Below are 23,481 nucleotides of genomic sequence, written 5' to 3' on the forward strand. Positions count from 1 at the left end.
CAATATTAAGAAAAATTATATTTATATTAATTAAAAATAAAATAAAATATAAAATTATGCTATTGTCCCTATCTTTTTCTACTATCGGGATCGCGATCTATTTGCATGTCTATCCATTAAGGATATTTTAGTTATTTTAATTTAAAACCGTTAATTTTTTAGCGTCGTTAGATAGCATTGGTATACATGCAAAAACAAAAATAAAAATAGAATATAATAGCAAAACAAGTATTTTACGAAGATATACATATAAATATCAATTTTGGAAAGATATTCAAGTGAAATCTAATATTTTAGGAGGATATTTATGCAAAAAACTCTTTATTTTTTATTGGCTCGTTTTTTTTTTTGGAGCGACTTTTCGTTTTATTCACTCTATTCTCATCTCATTATTCATATTTTTCATTTTTGATATCGTTTTATTTTTATTTATTTATTTTTATATGCGCAATGCGCACGCCAGTTTTCTAGATGATGCAAGGCTCCCGTTATTTAACCACCAAAGTGGAATCAACAAAACAGAAGCAAGCCAACCCGAGAAATTAAAAGACCAAAAAAGGGCAGGTCAACCGGAGAAGTTCCGCATGGCAGTCTGCCCTCCCACTTCTCGCCGTCATCATCCCCAGCCCCTCTCACCGTCGCCTCATCATCCCCGGCCCCTCTCGCCGACGCCGCGATCACAAAAGCCCAAGGCCCGGCCCGACGTCCCAAGCTACCAGGCCAGATGGGGCTCCAGTCTAGCTAGTTTTGGTCATATGTGGGGCTTAGCCTGGGCCGAACCCGGCCCGGCCTGCCTGATAAGCAGGTCTAGTAGCGGACGTACCGTCTCTCCAATATCGGAGGTAAGGGCAGAGACTCCCATACAAGGTTTATCACGGTACAAAAAAAAAAGAAGAAGAAAAAGAGGAGGAAGAAGAAGATTACAACAAACAGTCATTTTATACAGTCACTGTATGCTGACATCATAAAAATAGGTTACATGCTAAAAGAAGAGATCAATTCAGTGCCAGTTCCCGAGCAGCTCCGTATCAGCTCAACACCCTCTCATGCTCATCAAAAACCAAACACGCGAGTGAGACACATCCGCGTCAGAACACAGCTAAACACCGAGTACTCTCAGAAGGGTACACGAGAATACAGAAGATGCACAAATGGGTAGAAGGATTAATAAATGAGAGCATGACGAGGCAAACATGACAAGAAGCATGAAACAGATGGTTGGAAAGGACAGTTGATTGCTCCCAGCTTTTGCCTGCATTGCATTGTCCATAGAGAAGTGCATGCTCTAGATTCATATGCACACCCCTCGGATCTTACAGAAGGCACGAAATTCCTTGACATTCGAAGCGGAAGCGTAAGCTGCCAATCTTATTCCACTTACAGATGCAACACGAGTAGAAGATGGATAACTCGTAAATAGTTGCCAAACTTATTCCATCACTCAGCCCAATGCAAGTTGATTTGCTTAAAATCAGGTAGCCTATTCTCCCGAGCTCATTTCATGCTTGCAAATTGGGCAGAACGTTCCCCATTTCGTCAGCCATGAGTCCACACAAACTGCATGGAAATCTGTGAAGGAATTTATGAGTTAATGTTGACAAGTGGGGAAAAAGATGCAAATCGCATCCTCCATGATTAATAAGCTTAAAGTAGTCACCTGCGTCTGGCTTCATGTAACCAAATTCAAATGCAGAAAGTAATTTTGCCAGGTCCTTATCATCAGGAACACAGGTTTTAACTTAGTTAATACTCAGGAATTAAAAGATATTAACCGTTCCAAGGTTTGAAGAACACACGCTATTTTACAATTCACCATGCAGGGAACATCACATTTGACTTCAAGTGACAGTAGAATCTAAAAGTATAAGCTCTGGTGACAGCCCAAGAATCAAACATTCTAAAGTGGTCATGTTGCGGTTATAAATGCCAAGATTCTTGTCCAAAGAAGCATCTGGTTTTCAAGTGCACACAAGCCCCTCGGTTGTCATCCAACAACAGAATTAGCAATCAAGTAATGGTTCAACTAAAACAAGTATAACTTTTCATTGAATAGATTAAAACTAAATATGCGAATCCAGCTTACCATGAAGACAGGGAAGAACCCTCAGTCTCTCTCCATCTCTGTAATCCTCAAGACAAATGGCACAAGTTTCTGCCATGCGCTTGCTATTGACATAGGAACTTTTGAATGTGAAAGAAGGAAGTAGTTCCACTGCCTGTCTGTTCATACTAGGAGGCCGCTTATGGGCTCCATGCCTTAGAAGCCGACAATTTCGAGCAAAGAGAAATGCTGCAAGAACTGATACTATGACAACAAGTGAGACAAAAGAAATCACCAACACTGTTCCAGCAGTCTCATCCATAGAAGAACCTATACAACATTCTCCTTCTTCACCTCGAGCAAATTTCTTTAGTGTCTCACCTGCCATCTTTGAAACAAATACTGCATGTATATAAATGCCCGTGGAGTCCCCGATCACTACAGCCAAAAAACAAATGATTAATTGACAGTGTAAAAGAGGGACAAGAAACTGCACAAGAGACAAAAGTGTGCAGCATTATGAATGGACTAAAAGATGATATGGATCTGCCATAGTTGTCACAGTAGCAGTATAGGGCAAGCAGGTATTGGGATTGTTATATCAACCCAAGCAAGTGGAACAAAAGCCTAGGATAAATTTATCCTACAAGGTTGACAAAAAAGTCAAGCATAAAATCCACATATAGATTCGCTTCAAGTCAACCAAACCCTCCTTGAACTAATCTACAAATATGGCAAACCAACTACTTCCTGACATCACAATCTGGCCAAGACTTAGGATTGAATGCCAAGCCCATCTCAATGATATATCCTTCATGAAGCATGAAGAATAAATTAAGTATATTAATCGTAATAACCAATTACACAGTCGATATATACATGGATTTGACATCGCACAATTGGATACCAGTGTCGAACATAACAGGTTCTCAAAATCCAAGTATGTTGACACAGGGGTTATAGATCTATGCACATACATATGCATGTCCTCATGTGGCCTATGCTGCTAATGTACATACAATTATGTATGCACTAAATGAAATGTTTGCATGTGCCAGACACTGCAAAATGAAAACCTGTTCGACTAGATTAACAAAATAGGATTCTCAGTTTATGCTACATGAGACTCCTGTGGTGAAAACAAACCAAACTAAATTAGATAAACATGGAAATTTTCACTCAAGAAAAAAATGAAAACAATGAAAAGTTGAATTCTTTGTTTATTTGCATGTTATTGAGTAGTAAGGATTTTGATTTGGTGTATCAAGTGGAGAGAACCTAACAACTTATAAATTTAATTTTACCAATGTGCTAGCTTAACTTCTGGGGTGGACTCTGTAGTTTCCTAAAAGTTCTAGATCAGTTGCCTTTGGTCCAACTTCGCAATGCATGGTTATGTCTATTAAATTTAAGGGTCATTACAGATAGGTTGAGAGCCATCTATGATCACTGGAACCTTTTTGTGATGCATTTGGAAGTGATTCAATGTGGAAATGATTTCAAATAAAAGAACTCAAAATGCTTAGATGTTCTTGGCAAGAATCTATAAGAGCATATGAATCAATCAATATTGTTTGGTTGTCAGCTCCACATCTGTCTTCTTTGTCTTCTTTGCCTTTCTTCCACTTTCAACATCTCTTATTTACCACCACTGTATCAGACTATTTGCATCATGATCTGTTCCAGGGCCATCTGTTTTATGATTGTTTCTTTTGGCAGAAATTGGTAAAACTTGAGTTGTTTATCTGCCTTCATGAGGACTGTCTAATAAAGAAGATTTTTCTGTCATAACTTCTTTGAATAATAACTGAAGGTGTGTTAACCTTAAACAGTAATATAAACTTGTTCCATCAGTGTAACGTATCTCCTTACATTTAATCCCCGATATTCACAGTCATACTTCTATAACCTTCCCCCAACAAGATATACTACACATATAACCTGAACAACTCCATAACCACGGGGGGAATGAAAAATGTATATTCATACTTAGATTTATAAATCCAGCCTCTTACACATTGATCCCCAACCCTTACATCTTATTCATTTATACTACTTAGAGATATTCTCCCATTATCATTTTTGCTGACAATTAGTACCACTGTGGTCTTCTGTCTATCTGAACAGGTAAAATTACAGTCCAATTAGACCTTCCCTTAGGTTAAAACTCAATCAACCCTTTCATATTAGATTTTGCTTTCGACTAAGTAAAAAGAGGCTGTTCAAAAGTTGATCGCACCAACATCAACTGCTAGATAATAGTAACAATATTTGAAACTTATTCAAAAGAGACTACAATTCCAGCAATTGACGATTAGAATAACAGCATCACTATCAAACTTCATGAAAGTTAACACTCACCAAACATGAGTCATTTGGTTACACCCTATAGGTTTCGAACATGAATCTTTTTGGCTCATGAACCTATAAGAAGGAGAATACTCTATTACAAACATAGGATTAATCCACTATCATTCAGCCTTCCCTAATTCTCCTGAGGAACATAAAAGACAAGAACACTTAGCCATCAAAAGAGAGGGATTTTGGTTAGGTGGCAGTCACGAGTCAAATGGACTGAATTAGGCTAAATGAAATATGGCCCAACAAGGTAATTAACCTAATCTAAGCTTGTTAGAATTAATAGGGCTTTAAACAGGTGCATCCAACCCAACGACTCTAAAGGTCCGTCAAATAAATGTTGGGCCTGAGATCAAAAGTTAAGCCCCATGATTTGGCTCCCACTTCATCATAAAGGCCTGAAGTAATCAGTGCCAGGCTTGGGCTTAAATAGGACAGATATTAGGTGATTAATTTTCTATTGTAAGAGGAGCCCTTTGTAATTATTGCTCAACCTTTTCAAGTTACTTTGAACAAAACTAGAACTTGAGATGATATGTAGATGTTTACTTTATTCAAATCATAAAAATCATAAACCTGAAAGAATTCATATAAATCGGAATGGGAGTCTTACATGTTCAAATTCTAACTAGGCCCAATTTATAAAGGACGAACCACCAAAGTTTAGCTTGATATTGATGCCATAAATAAAATTTACATGTTCATTGTCCAAAACAAGTTGGATTCTGCTAGATTGAATATTCACTTCCCATTCAGATTGTTTCTGTTTTAAAAGACTTTTGATATAGCTAATGTTTATTAAAAATGATTGAGGATTTGTAACAACCTCTAGGGTATCAAGGTGACTTCTGTAACATATGTATCATTATATACTGAAATGATGCTATAACATGGAATACTCTTGTCTCCTTAAGGTGAATTCTTGTTTTCTTAGATCAAGCCTTTGCCAGTGAATTTATACATCTATCTCTTTTTCTCTCCTTTTTTTCTTCTAACGACTCTTAACTTATGCATCTTAGTTATTATGTTGGATCAATTCACAGAAAATTTAATTATCCAGCCATACTAACTTTGGTTAGTTTGTACTAGAGATAAAGATCCAAATGATTGGAGGCAACACAGAATGACAAGGAAGTACATAACAAGATGAATTAAATGTTTTGACAAGATGCCAATGCCTTTTCAACATAAAACTACAGAAGATGATATCCATGTTAAAGGCACTAAGATTATCAAATCTCATTCATCACCACATGTCCCATACCTTGATCAACATGAATTTTTAAATCAGGCATGACATACGACAAACCGAACCTCAAAATTGTGTGGATATGCCTACTGTAAAGCTAACAGACACCCATTCTCACAAAAACTTGAAATCTAACACTAGATCCCCTCCCATCAAAAATATACTGAGTCACCCTTGGACATACTTCCGATGAAATACCCATTTCCACTCCTTCAAAAATTAATCTTACCACTCCAATGACAAACAAACATATATAAGAGATTTTCACCATCTCAAGGTTTGCTTAACCAATAAATCTCCACCACCATTTTCCCAACAGCACCCGAATAACCATTAACCATCCTGAGAATTTAAACATCAACATCACTGTCTCGACATAAACAACAAACTTATTCCTGCATCTTTCACTTGATAATACCTTTTCAGGTTTGTGCAATCATATAGATGAATTATCGAATTGCACGTTCAGACTAAAGCATCCCTTTACCTTAACAAAGTATTCGCTTAAATTAGGAAACAATGATTAGACATAGCAAACCCGAAATTAATGGGTTAAAAATCCTATTCTGTTTTAATTGACAGTCAACAACGTGGACGCCACAGAAAAGCAATCCTTCAGAGATAACATTACATACATAGAGACATGAACAAATTTGGGAAAGAAATAAGAAAGACAACTTATATACTCACTCGAGTACAAGCTGCCCTTCTCCTGGTCGTCGTAGATGATTGCAGCCTGGTATCCAGCATCCTGAGCGATCCTGACCTTATTCTCGAAGCTGCAAACACCTCTCACGATAAGAATAAAATCGGAATGCGCCGAACCCCCGCCTCGGCCTACAGCGGTCCGATTGCTCGGGAGGGTAGAGCAAGCATCGATAGGATCGGCAGTGTGCAGAGCTCCACAGACCCCAGAGCCACGAACAGGAACAGCTGACAACAGGCAAAAGAAAGAAGAAGAAGAAGAAAATCAGGTCATTTTCTAATCTTTAAAGAAGGGGGAGAAAGATTTGGAAGCCCTAACCCTAGAAGTAGGAAGGAATTGGAGAAATACCGAAGCGGGCTGGGGCGTCGAGGAAGGTAAAGGAGAAGGACTTGGCACGGAGGTTGACGAGGGCGGCGGAGGGGCGGAGGAGGGAGGAGAGGGCGAGGAGGAAGGAGGAGTAGGAGACGAAGAAGGTGGTGGCGGTGCAGGGTTTGGAGAAGGAAGAGGAGGAGCGGCGACAACACTTCATCTCCTCATCTCTCTGTGTCTATCCTTGTAATCGTCTCCGTCGCCTCTCCGTGATGTGTCCGCACCGCAGGGAATGTGGGAAATTGGTAAAGGCCAGGCGGTCGGACGCATGGGATGATGCAACACGAAGGCGTGAGGATAACGCTTCATTTATCGCCCACGGCGCATACATCACTTCATTTGTCGCCGGGGAATACGTGTCACTGAATACGAGAGTTGATGAGAAGCGGCCTATCTACAGTGCTTTTTTTTCCCCCCTCTGCGGCTGATGAATATATACGATCTAACGTTAATATATTCAAAAAATAATAATAATAAATTTTAAAATATTTAAAATATTTTTTTAAAAAAAATAGACGGCCACAAACCCAATTTATAACCTTATTAGTCTCTTTACAAATATACTTTTTAATTTTTATAAATATATCTATATCCAAATAATCTAATTTATCTGAGTTATTAAAAAATATTTTTTATATTTTTTTGGGGCATGGGGCCATGGACTCCGAGAAATTGATATCCCATCCACATCATCTGCAGTTAGATTTTTACCAACGGCTATAAGAGCACAAACTGGTTTCTGTTGTCCGCATAGTTGTGGACTATTCAATGCACAAAGCATACTAACTATATAGAGAGGTGAAAAAGTAAATATGATATGACCGTTGAAATCAAGATTTGGGAATGAAAATTTTTGTCAACCATGATCAAATGTAAAATTTCAGCGAATCCAAGATTTCATATTTGGACAGTGCAAGGAAATATAATTTATATGGATAGATATTTTGAATACCAAATGCATGTACTGGTGCGTTGCACACTTACACACTGGAGTCTGGAGTATGTCTATGAAGCCAAGTTCAAAAATTTTCAAACATTGGATTATTCTTGAGAGAGGGAAAAAAAAGACAGCACAAATCTGCGAAATGGATAGTGAAGCAAGCTATTTTTGCAAAATACCCTTGTTTCAATTTTAACCTGAAGGTCGCAATGAGATGCAATGCATGTAAACCAACTAATCCAACAAATTTTCCAACCGAACAGCAAAGGAATAACTAAGTATGTAGCCCTAAGAAGCCTTTGAAACTGTTTTATGTTTGTCTCCAGTTCTCTCTCAGAACCATCATATCACAAGAGTCCCTCTCTATTTGGGAAGCAACATAATTTACATGAGTAAGATGCAACTTTATAGCACCTTTATATTGAAATATCGCTTGCCTCCATTGAGGCAGCTATATGGCTATAATTTACAGCTAATAGGCACAAGTTAAAAAGTAAACATAGTAGCACCTGAAATTGAATGGTGGGTACAAATTATATATACGCAACTCCTTGCAAATTATACTGGTTCCCTCTGAATGTGCAATCCCAATATGACTCATTTGGAATGGCCGTAATAGCAGAGAAACACTTGTAACCAAAGCAGCATCTGCTTCGATGTGCGAGAAAGAGATTGTGACTAATGAGTTGAAGCTTTCCAATTACCATTGGCTCTTTGGTTGTCTCCTGAGGCATCAATGATAACCTTCTTGCTTGGTTTCCCATCGTAAGTCTTAGCGATCCCCTCTATCGCATAGACTGTGTCCATACCCTGAATGACTTTGCCAAAGGCAACATGCTCGCCATCCAACCTGGAATCCCATTAATGAAGCAGTATCAGTTTAGGTAGACCTTTACCTGCAGCTTGCATTGACTGTCGTTATGAAGAATTGGGACCCATTAGTTTTGGGACCTGAGTTTGCCATGGAAACGATACCTGGAATAGAAAGCAACACTGAGGCAACCAAGGATCATGAACTCAACAAAGGACGCAGTTTAGCAAGCATGCTACACAAACGACACAGCTTTTTAAGTAGACTCCATACAATACATGCTTCCGAGCTACCTCGGCTTTGTGGGCTGCAATGTAGGTTTATATTTTCATGGAACATGTCCCAATAGATTTGAAGTATAGAAACACTACCCTTCAACAAGATGGACAGCATTTGAAGAGGAAGAGGTGTAAAGCAGGAGATTCAATCTCTCATAGTTGCAAGACAAATAGTTTGTGCTCAGAAAAATAGTGTGAAAAGGCATGATTCAATCTCTCATAGCATGATGGACAGCATTTGAAAACACAGAGGTGAAAAGGCAGCCTTATAATTCCCCTGGAAGATATAAGAAAGACAAAATAGTTTGAAAATAAACAAGGAATATGACATGGCTGTTGTGCTTAGATTTGATGAAAAACTGTGATGATTAGGATCCCAACAATTGAGACGTGTGTGATGTACATGACATCTTAGAGCTACTATTTGACATGCGCAATGCACGTGATAAATGTAAGGAGAATGTATCTGATTAATTGCCATGATCCCATCAACAGATGAAATGTCTCAAGTAATATTTTCTTATTTCCTAACGTGGTTGTTATATCAATTAAGGTTATTTTAGTAAGTTTTTAATTTTTTTTGTCATAGCATTGGAGTCTTATTTATGGTTGATGATTTGATTGATATTTTTCTAAGTTATGTGTTAAAATATTGGATAAAAATAAACTGTAAGAGAGTAAGCTAAAGTTTTTCAAACTATTAGATATAACGGTAATTTATCACTAATTCTAGAAGAAATTTTGTAATTTATTTTTTAAAATTATATAATAAAAATTATATATCTTTTCAATTATATATCTAGTTAAATATTATTTTATTTTTTGAGTAAAATATTTTTCTTGATCTCTTTCTCGAGCATACTTCACTTGATGTCTTAAATAAACACAACAAAACTAAGACTACCGCATTTTAAGTTGAGACATATTATTAATTTGAGCATTCATATGGTGAATAGAGAACTCAATATGAACCGAAGCTTTATTTTAGTTATATATCATACATAATAAACTAGCATATAACTCATGAAATATGCAAGGTAAATTTTTTTTCCTTTTTCCATGAAATACCATGTAACAATGTAATGTATTATAATAAATAGAAGGCTTTAAGAGACAAGTTTCTACCACACATTAAATAATGAATTTTAATGATTGCCTTGTAAGAACGCTCATCATTAATGAACTTTAATAATTACCAAGGAAAATTTTCATTATTAATACTAGTGTTGTTAATACCAATGTCGAAATAAATGATTCTATACAGTGCAAAAACTCTCATCATTAATACCAATTTCTTTAATATTGACCTCACTCAATGAGTGGCGCACATTTTTTTTAGTAATTTTTGAAATTCAATATGATAATGTAACAAATTTAAATAGAAGTTTAATAACCTAAATTTTGTTTCACATTAGGTAATGGATTTTAGTAGTGATCGAGCACATTAATATTTGTTGCATATTAAGTGATGGAGCACATTTAATGGATTTTAATTCTATTGTCATTAATATTTGATCAAGCATATTAATAAATTATAATGATGGTTGAGTATATTAAGATTGGTGTCGTTAATACTAGCATCCATATCAGAAGTCCTGTACTGAGCCTCTATTTTAGAGGAGATAATAATCCATTTCATTAGACAAATATTGCACGCACACATTATATACTAATCCATTTCATTAGACAAATATTGCGCGCATGCATTATATACTAATCCATGGCGTCAGATAAATAATAACCACTCAAGTTCCCCAGGGACAAAAGAAGAAAGAACGAAGGTTGGCACTCGCTTTTTTTTAAACTATTTTTTGAACTCAATATGACAGTGTAAGAAATTATAATAAATAAAATATTTTAATAACCTGATTTATGTTGTACATTTAGTAATAAATTTATAATGGCCAAGCACACTAAGACTGTTAATAAATTTATATATCATTAATGTTTATTGCATATTAAATAATAAACTTTATTAATGACCGAGATACCACTACACTTACAGTGTATGAAGAGCTGAAGAGCTTTGCACAAGCTGAATCTCTATTATATATATATACTATCTCAAAAGGTTTGCTTGGTGAAAGCTTGATATATATATATATATATATATTTAAATATTATTTCAAAAGGTTTGCTTGGTGAAAGCTTGCAAGGCTAGCTGCATGCAAACATAAATTATTTAACGGGTCAAATTAGGAAGCGTCCAAGCGTTGTATACCAATCCACGAGAGTTCCCCCGAGAGAGAGAGAGAGAACGAATGGGGGTTAGCATTCTCTATAAAGAGAACATATGAACGAGGCATGGTGAACCATAAACAAAAGACTAGCAGCGCGCTCCTTGTGAGCGAACCATAAATGAAAGACTAGCAGTGCGCTCCTTGTGATCTCAGCCCTTCGATCTCTTCGAGAATTCCGCCGGCACCCGTCAACCATCTCCCCCATCATATCATCAACTTCTTCATGCTCCCAAGCCGCTCCTCCTTTAAGCTTTCCACTCTCCTATATGAACACAAGCAGAGACCTGGATATAACGGACACTTCACAAACACAGCAAGCAACTTGCCAATGAGTGGGAGCATGAGAGGCTTGTCCCATGGTTTCTTTGCTCTATTTCTGAAACTTCTACCTTGGTTGATCTTGCCCTCACACCTTCTTGCTGCATCCTATGGTCAGTTTCTCTCTCGCTCTCTCTCTCATCTTATGTTTGATTGGCATTGACACGACATCATGTTGTATATTTCGTTGCACTGCAGAGGGACCGTGGTACGATTTTTCTGCTTATACCGAGGTATTTGTTATTGCCTTCGGCACTTCGTGATCTTTGGCTCGATATGTTCATTGGTAGTATCGGTTTAGTGGTCACACCAAGCCAGCTCGAGAACACACAGCCCAGCCGGAATCAGGCTCATTTTGGCAGTGATATGTATCCGGGCCGAGCCCATCGTGTGCTACTTCTTTTATGCCCAAATGAGGGCAGACTGAATCCAATGCGAATAGAAAGTCTAAATATCAAACAAACTATTCTGTTGCCACCAAGATAGTAGCACAGATGGAACGGGGCGTTGGCTTCCACCAGGATGGTCCAGGTTCAAAATGCTCCAGCGTCGATTAAATTTGGAGACCGGATGCCCCACGCCTGGACGCTGCTGGTGGGAGTGCTACTGGTCCGCTAATACCGAGGTGACGCTGGGATGACGTACTCACACATGGGTGACGAGCCCAGTGGAGGAAGCCCATAAGTTGGAGGGGGTACGCAGAAATTTACGACATGCATCGAACATTTTCTAGTGTAAGGAAGATTCAGTGGGGGCTGCTACGCGGGTGAGGCTCGCCTCTCCCCCTCCCCTCCTATCTTTGACCAAAAAAAAAAAACAAACTACTCTGTTCCAATAGGAACGCGCCGTGGCAAGGCTGGTGGGGTAGGGTAGAGCTGCCCCTTGTGCCCGATGCTCTGAGGAATGGTCACGAAATTAAGGTCCATGTCTTGAACGTGGATCCCATGCAGTGTGCGGCCGCACCGTGGAGTGCTGTGTAGTTCTCTATGACCATTACCAGAAAATAGATGACTATCAAAATCTAACAATCTATAAAGACATACCATACTATATGGTGCATATTGTTTGATGGCTATCTATTTTTTAATCGTAACTATTGAAGGTTGCACAATATTCTGTAGTGAGGCAGGGAATCTTGGTTGCCCTGTCTTACTAAATGTTTTCTTTTTCTTTTTTTGTTTTTTTGATGTGGATACATCGGCCAATTGATGGATGGATCCCAGATTTCTATTTAATAAAGCTCTTCGATCTCACAGAAGTCTCCACGACACTTGACATCGATTTCATCTGCTAATATTTCAGTGCAAACCAGACCCTGAGCCTCCTCTTTACAATGGTGGGATCCTACAATCCGAGAATGGGGAGATTCCAATGGCATACGATACGACGGAGACAGGAGCTCACCGACCGGCATTTGTGCTGGGCAACCTAACCGAGACCACAAGATACAGCTTCTCATGTGAGTCTCCAGCAACTTCACTCCTCATATATAGATGGTCCTGTCATGCTCTGCCAGATACTAGAATGGAGAGCCTGGTCTTATTACTGATACATTCATTACTTGTTTATCTTTTTTTTGGAAATTCTATTACTTGTTTATCAAACAAAGTCTTTGAAGTTCGAGGCACTGAAAAATCCCACACAATTATGTGATTCATATTAAGCATTACATTCTAGAGGCCTTTATCTGAATGCACATAAATAATCCACCCTTCTGTCAACTTTGCTCGATTTCCATAGGCGAGTGAACGTATTACATACTATGCTTGTCAATTTTGGCAAATCGTATTAGCTACCATGTCGAGCGAGAGTTCTTCACTCCGTAGTCGCAAAATACCCCAGAATTTTCATTTAGGTGATTCATCTTCGGCAGGTTGGGTGCAAATCCAAGGAACTGATTCAGCTCTCATAAGAGCAGTGTTAGCAACGGATGATTCGAAATTTAGATGCGTAGGAACAACAACGGCACAAAATGGCTGCTGGTCTTTTCTCAAGGGTGGCTTCATCCTCGATGCGTCCTCCAAAACCTCAGTACTTTTCCTTCAGGTGCCTTCAACTTTGACACTTTGGCATGCAACGTAACAACGATCCTGATTGCTCCCGAGTTAATTAACCGCACAAGTTCCACTTCTTTTTAAATTCAGAACACTACCAATGAGGTCGATGGGATCGAGATCTTGGTGGCAAGTGCTTCACTGCAGCCATTCTCGGTCGAGCAATGGGAGATGCACCAGCAAGACAACATCAGAACAGTACTCCCTGCTGCTTTCTATTGCTCTGTTCTTGAATATTGTAGCATTTTTAGGCCAAGGTTTCTCTTCACATCATGTAGTTGAAATCTCTAACAATGGCAGCGCTTTATCTGGGCAGAAAAGGAAGCGCATGGTGGTCATCCATGTGTCAGATACACAGGGAAATCGAGTGATCGGAGCATCCGTATCGGTACAGCAGCTCGCGAAAGACTTCCCATTTGGCTCTGCTATAGCCAGCACCATCGTAGGAAATTTACCTTATCAGGTTTACAATCTTTTGCACAACTTTAGTCTCTTTGCATTTCTACTACCGAAGTGCTCAAGAAGTATTTTGATCCAATATTGTTTTCTACTAAAACATATGTCGCTGCAAGGCTTGGTTTCTGGAGCGATTCAATGCGGCAGTCTTCGAGAACGAGCTTAAATGGTACACGACAGAGCCCCAACCAGGGAAGCTCAATTACACTCTAGCTGACGAGATGCTGGAATTCATCAGGGCCAACAAGGTTGTGGCGCGTGGCCATAACATATTCTGGGAGAACCCAAGCGTCACCCCATCTTGGGTTCGCAACCTCACCGGCGACGACCTCCGATCAGCTGCGAAGTCTCGCATCCAGAGCTTGATGTCCAGGTACAAGGGGGAGTTTGTTCATTGGGACGTCAACAACGAGATGCTGCACTTCGATTTCTACGAGCAACGGCTTGGACCCAATGCTTCTTTGGAATTCTTTGGCACGGCCCAACAAGCTGACCCCCTTGCTACTATGTTCATGAATGAATTCAATGTCCTGGAGACGTGTGATGATGTGAACTCAACGGTGGATTCCTATATATCAAGACTAAGGGAGCTGAAGGAAGCAGGAGCCGTATTGCAAGGAATCGGATTGGAGGGGCATTTCTTCACCAAGCCAAACCTGCCTCTGATGAGAGCTGTGCTGGATAAATTGGCTACTTTAGACCTTCCCATTTGGTTAACGGAGGTCGACATAAACCACATATTTGATCATCAAACACAGGTGAGAGGTTTCTCTTCATGTCTTAATATAGATTGCAACTATAAGCTCTTTTTGTTTTTTTTTTTCATGTCTTAAACGTAGACTATGTTTTAGCATCGATCTGATCTTGTGTTCTTCAAATCTTCTGCAGGCTATATATCTTGAGGAGGTGCTGAGAGAAGGATTCTCCTATCCATTTGTGAATGGAATAATGTTATGGACAGCACTGCATCCATATGGGTGCTACGAAATGTGCCTCACAGACGAGGACTTTCACAACCTCCCTTCTGGAGACGTTGTGGACAGGCTCTTACAGGAATGGGAAACAAAAGAAACAGCGGGGGTGACGGATGACCATGGTTTGTATACCTTCAGTGGATTTCTGGGAGAGTACAAGGTCTCTGTGAGTTACGCTAACAAATCGACAGAGACGACATTTTCCTTGGGTCGAGGAGACGAGACAAAGCATTTGAACGTTCAGCTCTGAGAATTCTTTCCTCCTAGCAACTAATGATCCAAATGGCGTATGGGAAGCCAATGTTTCCGATGCATCAGTGTCCTCGTGCTCGCATTGTCAAGTGGCAGTAGGATAATGACAAGCCCGCCGTAGGCAAATTTGCTGTACAATGCTGGACCTAATAGGTTTTTAAAAATTGAGACTCTGTTCAGCCATGTAGCTAATTGTTCATTGCACCGAGGCATTTGCACATGCAAAGGGAAAGCGGATGATTCATGTTATAAACAATACATGCCGCAATTTGTGATTCTTTTTCCCCTCAAGTCAAGTATGATATGGGAGGACCCATGTCGAACACTTGGGGAAATATATTTTGTGATTCGAGAACTCCTCCCATCTGAAGATGAGTGCATATACTGTGCTGCAGTAGTTTAGTTTCTTGTCCTTGACTTGATTCTTTACCTCTTCTCTCTGAATTTAACCTGCAAAGGGGAAGTTCCCACCATTAATTATCATCAAAAAGGACTAAGAGAAGGACCGTTTTTGTTACTATGCCTGAAGATATTATGCTAATGCTTTCGCTATGATTTGAGCCCCCCTCCCCCAAGCATAGCGGTCAGCTTCTTGTTATGGTAACGAGCCTTTCTCCATGAACTTTTTAACTTGCAGAGGAAGCTAAACACATGGAAAAATTGAAAAGAAAAGCTTGTTGAAAAAGACAATATCTTTCTTATTAACTCTTTGATGAATTAAAAAGATTAAAAATTGATGCGTCGAAACTTCTTGATTGTTATTTGACATGCAGCTTAATGTGTCATACATAATTTTATATTGCATGATACAAAAATTGCATTGAACAGCTATATTTGTGCACCGACAATTGACATACAGTTATTTTACATTGATTTACTGAACTAATGAATAAGATTGACATGATGGAATCTACTATTAACGCTGATTTGACAAATAAATGAACATGCATTAACATTTTGCTGAACATAAACTCCATCTCTTTGATTTTGAGACCGGATCCATGCTTTAGGGCATGATCTGGTGTTCGAAAACAAAGACTCGGGTTAAATCATGTTCCCTGCCGAAACATATTGAAATTGCCCTTGATTTAGGATTGGAGTTCTGCAAATATATACAAATACAAAAGGGGTAAGGAAGGCACCACCTAGCTAGAGGCAATGTTCTAGCTTCTCATGAATGTTTTACCTCCTAGTGAACTATCTTGAAAGGCACATGTCTTCATCATGAGAGATCTTTACCACTTCTTGCTGCAATTCCCACCTTGAAGTGGTGAGGAAAATAATGAATAGCTTTTAAAGAGGTCCCAATCAGCACTAAACAATTCAGGCACATTATGGTCCTTGTGCATTTTCAGATCAAATGTGTAAATTTTTAATTTATATGCTACGGCATGCGAACACCTTATCTTCTCCAATATCTCCAATTTATTCTCAATCCATACTTGATTTATAAATGGGATGCCTCCAAAGAATTTGAGTTTTAGTTTTCAAACATTTAATTGTTCTCAATCTTAACCAGCAATTCGGAATGTCATTCGCATGCTTCAATTCATACTTGCAGGGAAGTCATCCAACCCTCTGCCCCCTCCTCTCCCTTATGTACATACCTACGCTTGTCCATATTTACGATATATTACGCATCATGTAAATGTGTGCACGTATAGACATGCATGTGTCAAAGGGATGGTTGTAAAGCTTTATTGTTCACAGGATAACTTTGTTAGAATAACCTGGTATTGAAATTCATGGTGATCAGCAATCTGCATCTGCCATCATGATGACCTTTGTTCAAACCACCTAGAGACCAGTTTAGAGATGTTTTGGAAACTCAATTATCTCTTCATCAATTGGTCACAAAATGAATAGCTAGCTTTTCCAAAAACAGTAAAGTTTTTCTTTCAGAAACTCCATGGATTTTGGCACTAGGACTTAACTATGTTAGTTGCACACTTAAGCATGAGCAGATATGGAAGAGAAGTTTTACGCCAAAGAAAGCAGGTCTGTGTTCGTTGTCTAAATCTTCTTTAACTGTTAACTGCTATGTTTTTAACTTAATAGGATTCTTGACTGAAACAAGCTTTATTATCAAGGTCCAAAAGTGTAATTGAACCTGGATGAGGCCATGGATTAGCTGGATTGGTTATTGCTGTAGGCTCAGATGCATGCAAGGTAGTAATTTCTGATGGAAATCCACAAGTTGTTGATTGTATCCTATCCAGCAAGGTAATACTCCATATTCTTTTATAGTTAAGTAGCATTTATGGTTATTTCCATCAAAATGCACAATTGTACTTATAAAGTTATATAATCTGTTGCTTACCTGAACTTTGCAGGTGCTGTAGTAGGATAAGTCTCTCTGGAGTCTGTTTTAATAAATATCATCATAACAGTAGTCTATAATAACATGAGTGTACATCTATCATAAAGATTGTTGCTACTGGCTGAAGCCCATAAGATGATCATTAAACACCATTTAGCTAAGAATTTTCTTCACTTTTGAATTGTAAGGCTGCTAGTTTATGTGTTGATTGCATTTTAGCAACACAATCCCAGAGCAGGAAGCAGCACAAACAAAAAAGTCTCAGACCATACAGATGACCATCTTCCCTCGAGGGGGTCGCAAGACAAATAGTTGAATAAATAAATAAAAAGAAAAGTAAAAGACAGAAATTTGGCCAAATTTAGTGGTGTCGGATAAGATCAGTGTGTAAACATTATTATTCACACCATGAGCCTGTTAATTTTGCTTGCCTTGGATGGCAGTATGAGATCTCCTCGAGGCTGGATATTGGAATTGCTATACTAGGTTCACATTTCTTAGAAAATTGTACTGTGCATTGCATGAGGTACTGAAGTCCTAGTAGTATGTTGATTACTCTATTTCATGCCAAGGTTTAATTTAGACTTCCTAGCGATCCCTTCTGTTGCTGCTTGTACATAAAGAGACGGCGACTCCCATGCAGTAACTATGGCTCTTGATCTAGTCAGAATCACAGTTTGCCACTCTGGGAAGCTTATTGTTGTGCCTATCTGTAATTCTTTTCATTATTACATAAACATCTTTCTTGAGGACATGCATGAGTGGTCCTTGCAATTATTCTTCCTTGTTGATGTCACATTGCTTTGCCACTTATGACTGGTCCTTGCACCTTGAACTTTCAAAGCAGCAGATGATTCCCTATCCTCTGGCCTTGCACAACGATCGCATATTAAAAGTTTATTAAGCGGCCGTCCGGAGACATTAGGCCAAAAGGAAGTGGTGCACAGGCATGCTAAGCATAGCCAAATAACAATATGTAGCAAGTATTGTAGTTCAAGTAGCATCAAGGTGATTGAGGAATGTGATAGGTGCTTTGTTATTTTTCAATGATACACTTCTAACGCCCTTGTGCATTGAAATCAACCGTGAGTTGCTTGGCACAGAAGGAATTGGAATCTTGTGGGGCAAGTGCCATTATTTCAAATGCTAGGTTTTGTTTCTCTCAACAACTTAATGGAATTCCCTCATCATATCGAACATAAAACATAGTTTATGAATGTCTGCAACTGATTTTGGAATCCGATCTAGAGATAGCGTAGATTTAGGATGCTAGTGTTGCATTGTTTGGTGTGGCATCACTTTCACTATGTGGTCGCTTTGATATGCTTGATGATCCTTTAGTGGAGTTAATTGCTATCGATGATCCCTTTGAATTCCTTTCTTATTGATGCACAATAGCAACAGCGGAGAGTCCTTTTGCCCCTTCTTGTATGACATGCACTCAGGCAAATGGTTGTTAAGAAGACTTCAGCAGTTCATCTATGCCGGTGATGCTCTGAAAGGGTACACATAAAGCTTTAAGAGGGAGAAACTAACAACATGGTAAAAGAAAATGCGTAGTTCCACTTTCACTATGCTAAGCAAACTATAATTCTATCTGCTGGTCGGGTGAAGTAAGTACTTGTTCGGTTTGACGCCCACCCTATATTGATAGATGCCACAAGTTAGAACATGTTCTAAACTCTTTTCCTAGGCAGCAAACAGAAAATAAATAAATAAAAATTTAAACTAAATTTTTGGTCGCCGGGACTTGAGCCCTAGGTCTCTTGGGTGAGAGCCCGGTGTCCCAATCCCAACTAGGGCTGTCAGTTGGGTCAGGCTAGATTGAATACATAGTAGATCGAAAATCTATCAACTTGAATCTAAACTATTAATTAAACGAGTCAAAAGTCCGCTTTCGAATCTGACTATTTAACTAAATAGATAATCCAATCTAATTTATAATAGGTTGAAACAACTCAAACGAGTCAAATAGTTAAGCATTGTCAACCCTAATTCCAACTCATGGCTTCACCAACTGGAAATACGCTGCAACAAAAGAGAAAACTAACTTATTCCTTGTCATGTGAAATCACATGATGGTAGGACTCAGAAAAAGGGCTTTCTGTCTGCTAAAGTTTTTTCTTTAGGTCTCCGGTACAGTAGCAAGGTAGGTTAGTATAACACTATCAGCTACTAAAGTATCGTTTCTTCGATTGTTTCTAAACCCTCGCAGGCCTCCAGTGCACACAAGTTGGGACAGCAGAGTCGAGCACCACACGAAGCTGCTGCCAAATAAGAATAAGAATCCCCCCCTATCCGGAGTCCTTTGAGGCTACTTGCCCGAGCTTTTCCTGGGTTTCTTTCACTTTATCAGTATTTCTTTTTTTTCTTACTTGCATATTGCTGGGGACTTTGGCAAAAGGCTAGAAAACTGTATCCTTGAGGTTGCTTTTGAGTATTAGACTCTTTTGAAGGCCAGCATCTGCAGGTGATTGAGAGCATAAACTTAGAGGCAAGCATGTGAATACATTTGGGGATAAAGCGGATTGGGTGGGAGAACTGTTCCCTTGTGGATGGTGGCAATTTTAGGATGAGGAAATATGGATGGACAACATAGTACCTCATAAGGTAACGAAAGCAGCGACTTCCATGTCTCGGTGCCCAACTCTATTTTGCTTGGGCTAAGAACAATATCAGGCTGTGCTCAGAAAAAAAAAGGGACCTTTTTTTTTTTGTTGTTTTTGGATACAAACGAGGCGGATGCAAAGTTCCTGAAACAGCAAAATAAGAAGTTGCATGGTAATCCAGTTCATGATGGATCCCATCTGTTTCTGAGATGCTAAAGTCAACCTGACATGCCTGAGCAGCTTACTAATCTGCTGCATAATTTCCTTCTCTGCATATTTGTCGTGCCTCAAAACCCCTACCCGGGTCGGGCACCTGACACGGCCGGATACCCTCATAGAGCAAGGCCCTAAAGAATATCCAAGGCTTGAATTTTTTACGAGCTCAATATATGTGAACAAAAATTATCTCATTTCATTACAAGTAACAAACTTGTATAGAATTAAAAAATTATTCATCCAACCAAAAATAATGATGCTTTTTCTATTCATCTATTTTTCATGCGAACTTAATCAAAGCCAAGCAACTATAACAAAGTACTAAACAACCTGCAACTTACAACTCTAAAAAAAAAGAGGAAGGAGGTTGTGAGCTTTATAGCCCAGTAAAGATAGCTGCAAATTTGCACCAATATAATAATATAGTTTGAAAATAGCAATAAGCGACACCAAAATGAAAATATAAATGATGAAACTTCTTCTTAAATATCTAATATAACTCAATTAATCCAACAAATATCCATATACGCATGCATAAAATATCCGGCTTACTAAAAGAGATAAACATCATAAATACGAACAAAGACCCTCTATTGGGGTCAACCTAGGTCCACAAAGAGAATATCTAGGACCCTCCTACTGGATTTATTAAATCATGCAAAGAGAGAGGAAGAGAAAATAGAGAGAAAGAAAAAAAAAAAAAAGAGAGGAAGGAGAGAGAAGAGAGAAAGAAGAGAGGGCTCTCTTCTTCTTACCCAAAATAGGGGAAGATCCCATCTCTCTCTCTCTCTCTCTACTTTTTTCCGATCAAGGATAACGCCCACCAAGGCAGCCCAGCCAGCCCCGGCGACGGTGGCCATGGGCGGCCTTGAGCTGCGGCACCACTGGCGATAATGGTCGGCCAGTGGGAGAAAGAAGAGAGGAAAACGAATCACAAAGTGCAAGGGATGATCAACATCAATCTCGGCCTAAATCATGGCTGATTTTGCAGACCAATGGTCACACGATCTCAAAGGTCTTCGGAGATGGCAAAGCTCGACCTATTCCAACGGTCGGTGGCAGTGAATAAGGGAAGAAAATAACTGAAATAGAGCATCCTATTTTAGATTGAAAACTCGGCGATTTGCCGGCCCAAATAAAAATACCAACAGCTACAAAACTAGAAAAAGAAATTGAAGGAGACGTAGGGCAATTACGTTAGTTCGGCGAGGTGGTCCGATGGAAGAGAACCTTGGGATTGGCGGCTATTCCTCGGGGGATAGTTGTGGTGCTCAATGAAGGAGGAGGATCTTTAATAGATGAGTCCCAGAGTTTTAGATGAACTCGAATTGCCCTGGGAGTGTCCGATTCTGCCGAGATCGAGGGAAGAAGAAGACTCCAACCGAAGTCTCTTCTCTACCTGCTTTGTGCCATAGAGCGTGATTTTTCTGAGGCCTGGCCTCTTCGGGCTGGGCTGCTACAATATATGAGTAACTTTGGTTTCCCAAATAGAAGCCATCCACGTGTTAATATACTACAACAATGGAAAGTTTGCATATTTAGAGGAAGAAGGATTAGTAATCCAACTTATTACTCTTGTGGAGTCTCCCTCTATCTATAACTGCTGAGCTCCCAGCTTATGTACAGCAATTTGTATACCATTGCAGACAGCGGCAAGTTCAGCAAAAGCCACTGAACAACACAAACGCTTACCACCAGCTGTAATCAACTTCCCCTGAAAATCACGGATTATGAAAGTAGACCCTGCAACATTAGCTTGAACTGAGCCATCAAAGTTTAAGTTTCAATACTCCAAGGGATGGGTGCAGCCAAGAAACAGATATAGTATTTGCTGAGTTAACAAGGGTTATTCAAGACACTACTCTAGTACCTTGGTTGAGCATGAAACAAAGATTTTTGCTGGATCTGAAACATATAACAAGGTTTATTCGAAACACTACTCTATTACCTTGGTCGAGCATGAAACAAAGATTTTTGCTGGATCTGAAACATATCCACTAAAAACACAATAGAAGACTGAAACAGAGTCTCATTTCTAGTATTCCAAAGCAACCAAGTAAAATGGGCAACTAAGGCTCATTGCTGCAGTCCCATATTAGGTACAAACCAATCCGTAGCCATACTAGTTACTATGAGAGCAAACCGAGGATTACAAACACATTCCATGATCCACCGTATAAACCTGCGATGAAAGCCAAAATGGATGAGGAATTGAGATAAGTAGTGCCAAAGAACTTTATCATATCCTGAAACAAATGCATATTAATGACTTGATCTCTAATATATCTAACACAGCTAACCTTGGCGCATATACCTGGCCTCATGAAAAAAAAGAAAAAGTATGTCTTTTTAATCATATATTAGTTGCCCTATGTTTAACTAGTCTCATTATTCTTTCTCGGTCTTGATTCGTTCTTTTCTCCAATCTCATATCACCCTTCCTCAAAATGAGTTTCTCGCATTCATTTGTTTTATAAACCCTCTCTTAAGGAATAAATTACAGCACACAAATAACACAAGAAACAAGAATGGACAAAGGCCCGTGACAAGTAGCAGAGCTAACATATATCAAGTACAATTTGCTCTAAGATGTGACTAGTGCTGTCCCTAGCAAAATGTACTAATGCCTAATAGACAATAGTGCACTCAACAAAATTGGACTACGATAAATGCTTCAAGAGTTAAAATAGGATTAGTCACATATAACGTATGGTTATGGCTTTTTCCTTCCTTTTCTTATCCTCTTTCTAGATATTCAAAATAAACAAGTTATCTAAAAATCTGATAGCTACTAATTTATTCAATTTCATTTTGCATCATGTGGTCATAAAGTGAAGGTTTTGCACTTTGCTGGTATAGTCGTAAGGGGGAAAAGGAAGTCTTTTTATAAATAATGCGAACCTTTGCAAGCTTGCAAAGATACTTAATGTTACGGTAAATGATTAATTGGGATCCTATGTTTGGATGACTAATATTGTTACCTCATATCATTAAAAAAAAAGCATGGGAGCCGTGAAACTAGTTTATATTTTAACTTTGTTGTCTCCATCTGCTCGCGTTATGGATATGCAGCGGCTCTATTTTCTGCTTCTAAACCAAGATTTCTAGCGTGGACGGTAACTGCTGACCTTGACTGCGACTTCACACCAAGCATCACGTTGGCTCCGTCTAATTAAGTAATGGTCCCCGAAGCTGCTGATATAAATATTCTTGCATGAACAAATAAAAGATACATAGGTATTCTTGCACTTTGAATTGAAGCGTAGGTAAATGTTCTCAAATCACATGGT

General features: G+C 38.9%; 2 protein-coding genes across 5 annotated transcripts; one reads left to right on the plus strand and one right to left on the minus strand.

Annotated features, from left to right (window-relative positions):
- Window positions 1-920: 920 nt before the first annotated feature.
- RMR1 (receptor homology region transmembrane domain ring H2 motif protein 1) lies at window positions 921-7,121 on the minus strand. 4 transcript variants are annotated; one of them, XM_008782780.6, is made up of 5 exons: window positions 6,703-7,021; window positions 6,339-6,581; window positions 2,423-2,479; window positions 2,084-2,299; window positions 921-1,569 (listed from the first exon to the last, which is right to left on the minus strand). In XM_008782780.6, the coding sequence occupies exons 1-5, from the start codon at window positions 6,881-6,883 to the stop codon at window positions 1,481-1,483; spliced, it is 786 nt and encodes a 261-aa protein (XP_008781002.3). In that variant the 5' UTR covers window positions 6,884-7,021; the 3' UTR covers window positions 921-1,480. The 4 variants fall into 4 exon arrangements, with proteins under 4 accessions (XP_008781002.3, XP_038974584.3, XP_008781001.3 ...); XM_039118656.3 differs by having other exon boundaries at window positions 2,084-2,305; XM_008782779.6 differs by having other exon boundaries at window positions 2,084-2,479; window positions 6,703-7,121.
- Window positions 7,122-11,385: 4,264 nt separating this feature from the next.
- Window positions 11,386-15,092, plus strand: LOC103700928 (endo-1,4-beta-xylanase 5-like). Its single transcript, XM_026802165.4, has 7 exons — window positions 11,386-11,543; window positions 12,613-12,769; window positions 13,184-13,356; window positions 13,455-13,562; window positions 13,681-13,827; window positions 13,937-14,578; window positions 14,709-15,092. Exons 1-7 carry the CDS (start codon window positions 11,421-11,423, stop codon window positions 15,042-15,044), a joined length of 1,686 nt encoding a protein of 561 aa, XP_026657966.4. The 5' UTR covers window positions 11,386-11,420; the 3' UTR covers window positions 15,045-15,092.
- The last annotated feature ends 8,389 nt before the right edge of the window (window positions 15,093-23,481 follow it).

Source organism: Phoenix dactylifera, chromosome 6 (assembly GCF_051530095.1).
Source record: "Phoenix dactylifera cultivar Ajwa chromosome 6, Ajwa_hap1_PhDact_Kaust_v1.1, whole genome shotgun sequence".
Taxonomy (NCBI): domain Eukaryota; kingdom Viridiplantae; phylum Streptophyta; class Magnoliopsida; order Arecales; family Arecaceae; genus Phoenix; species Phoenix dactylifera.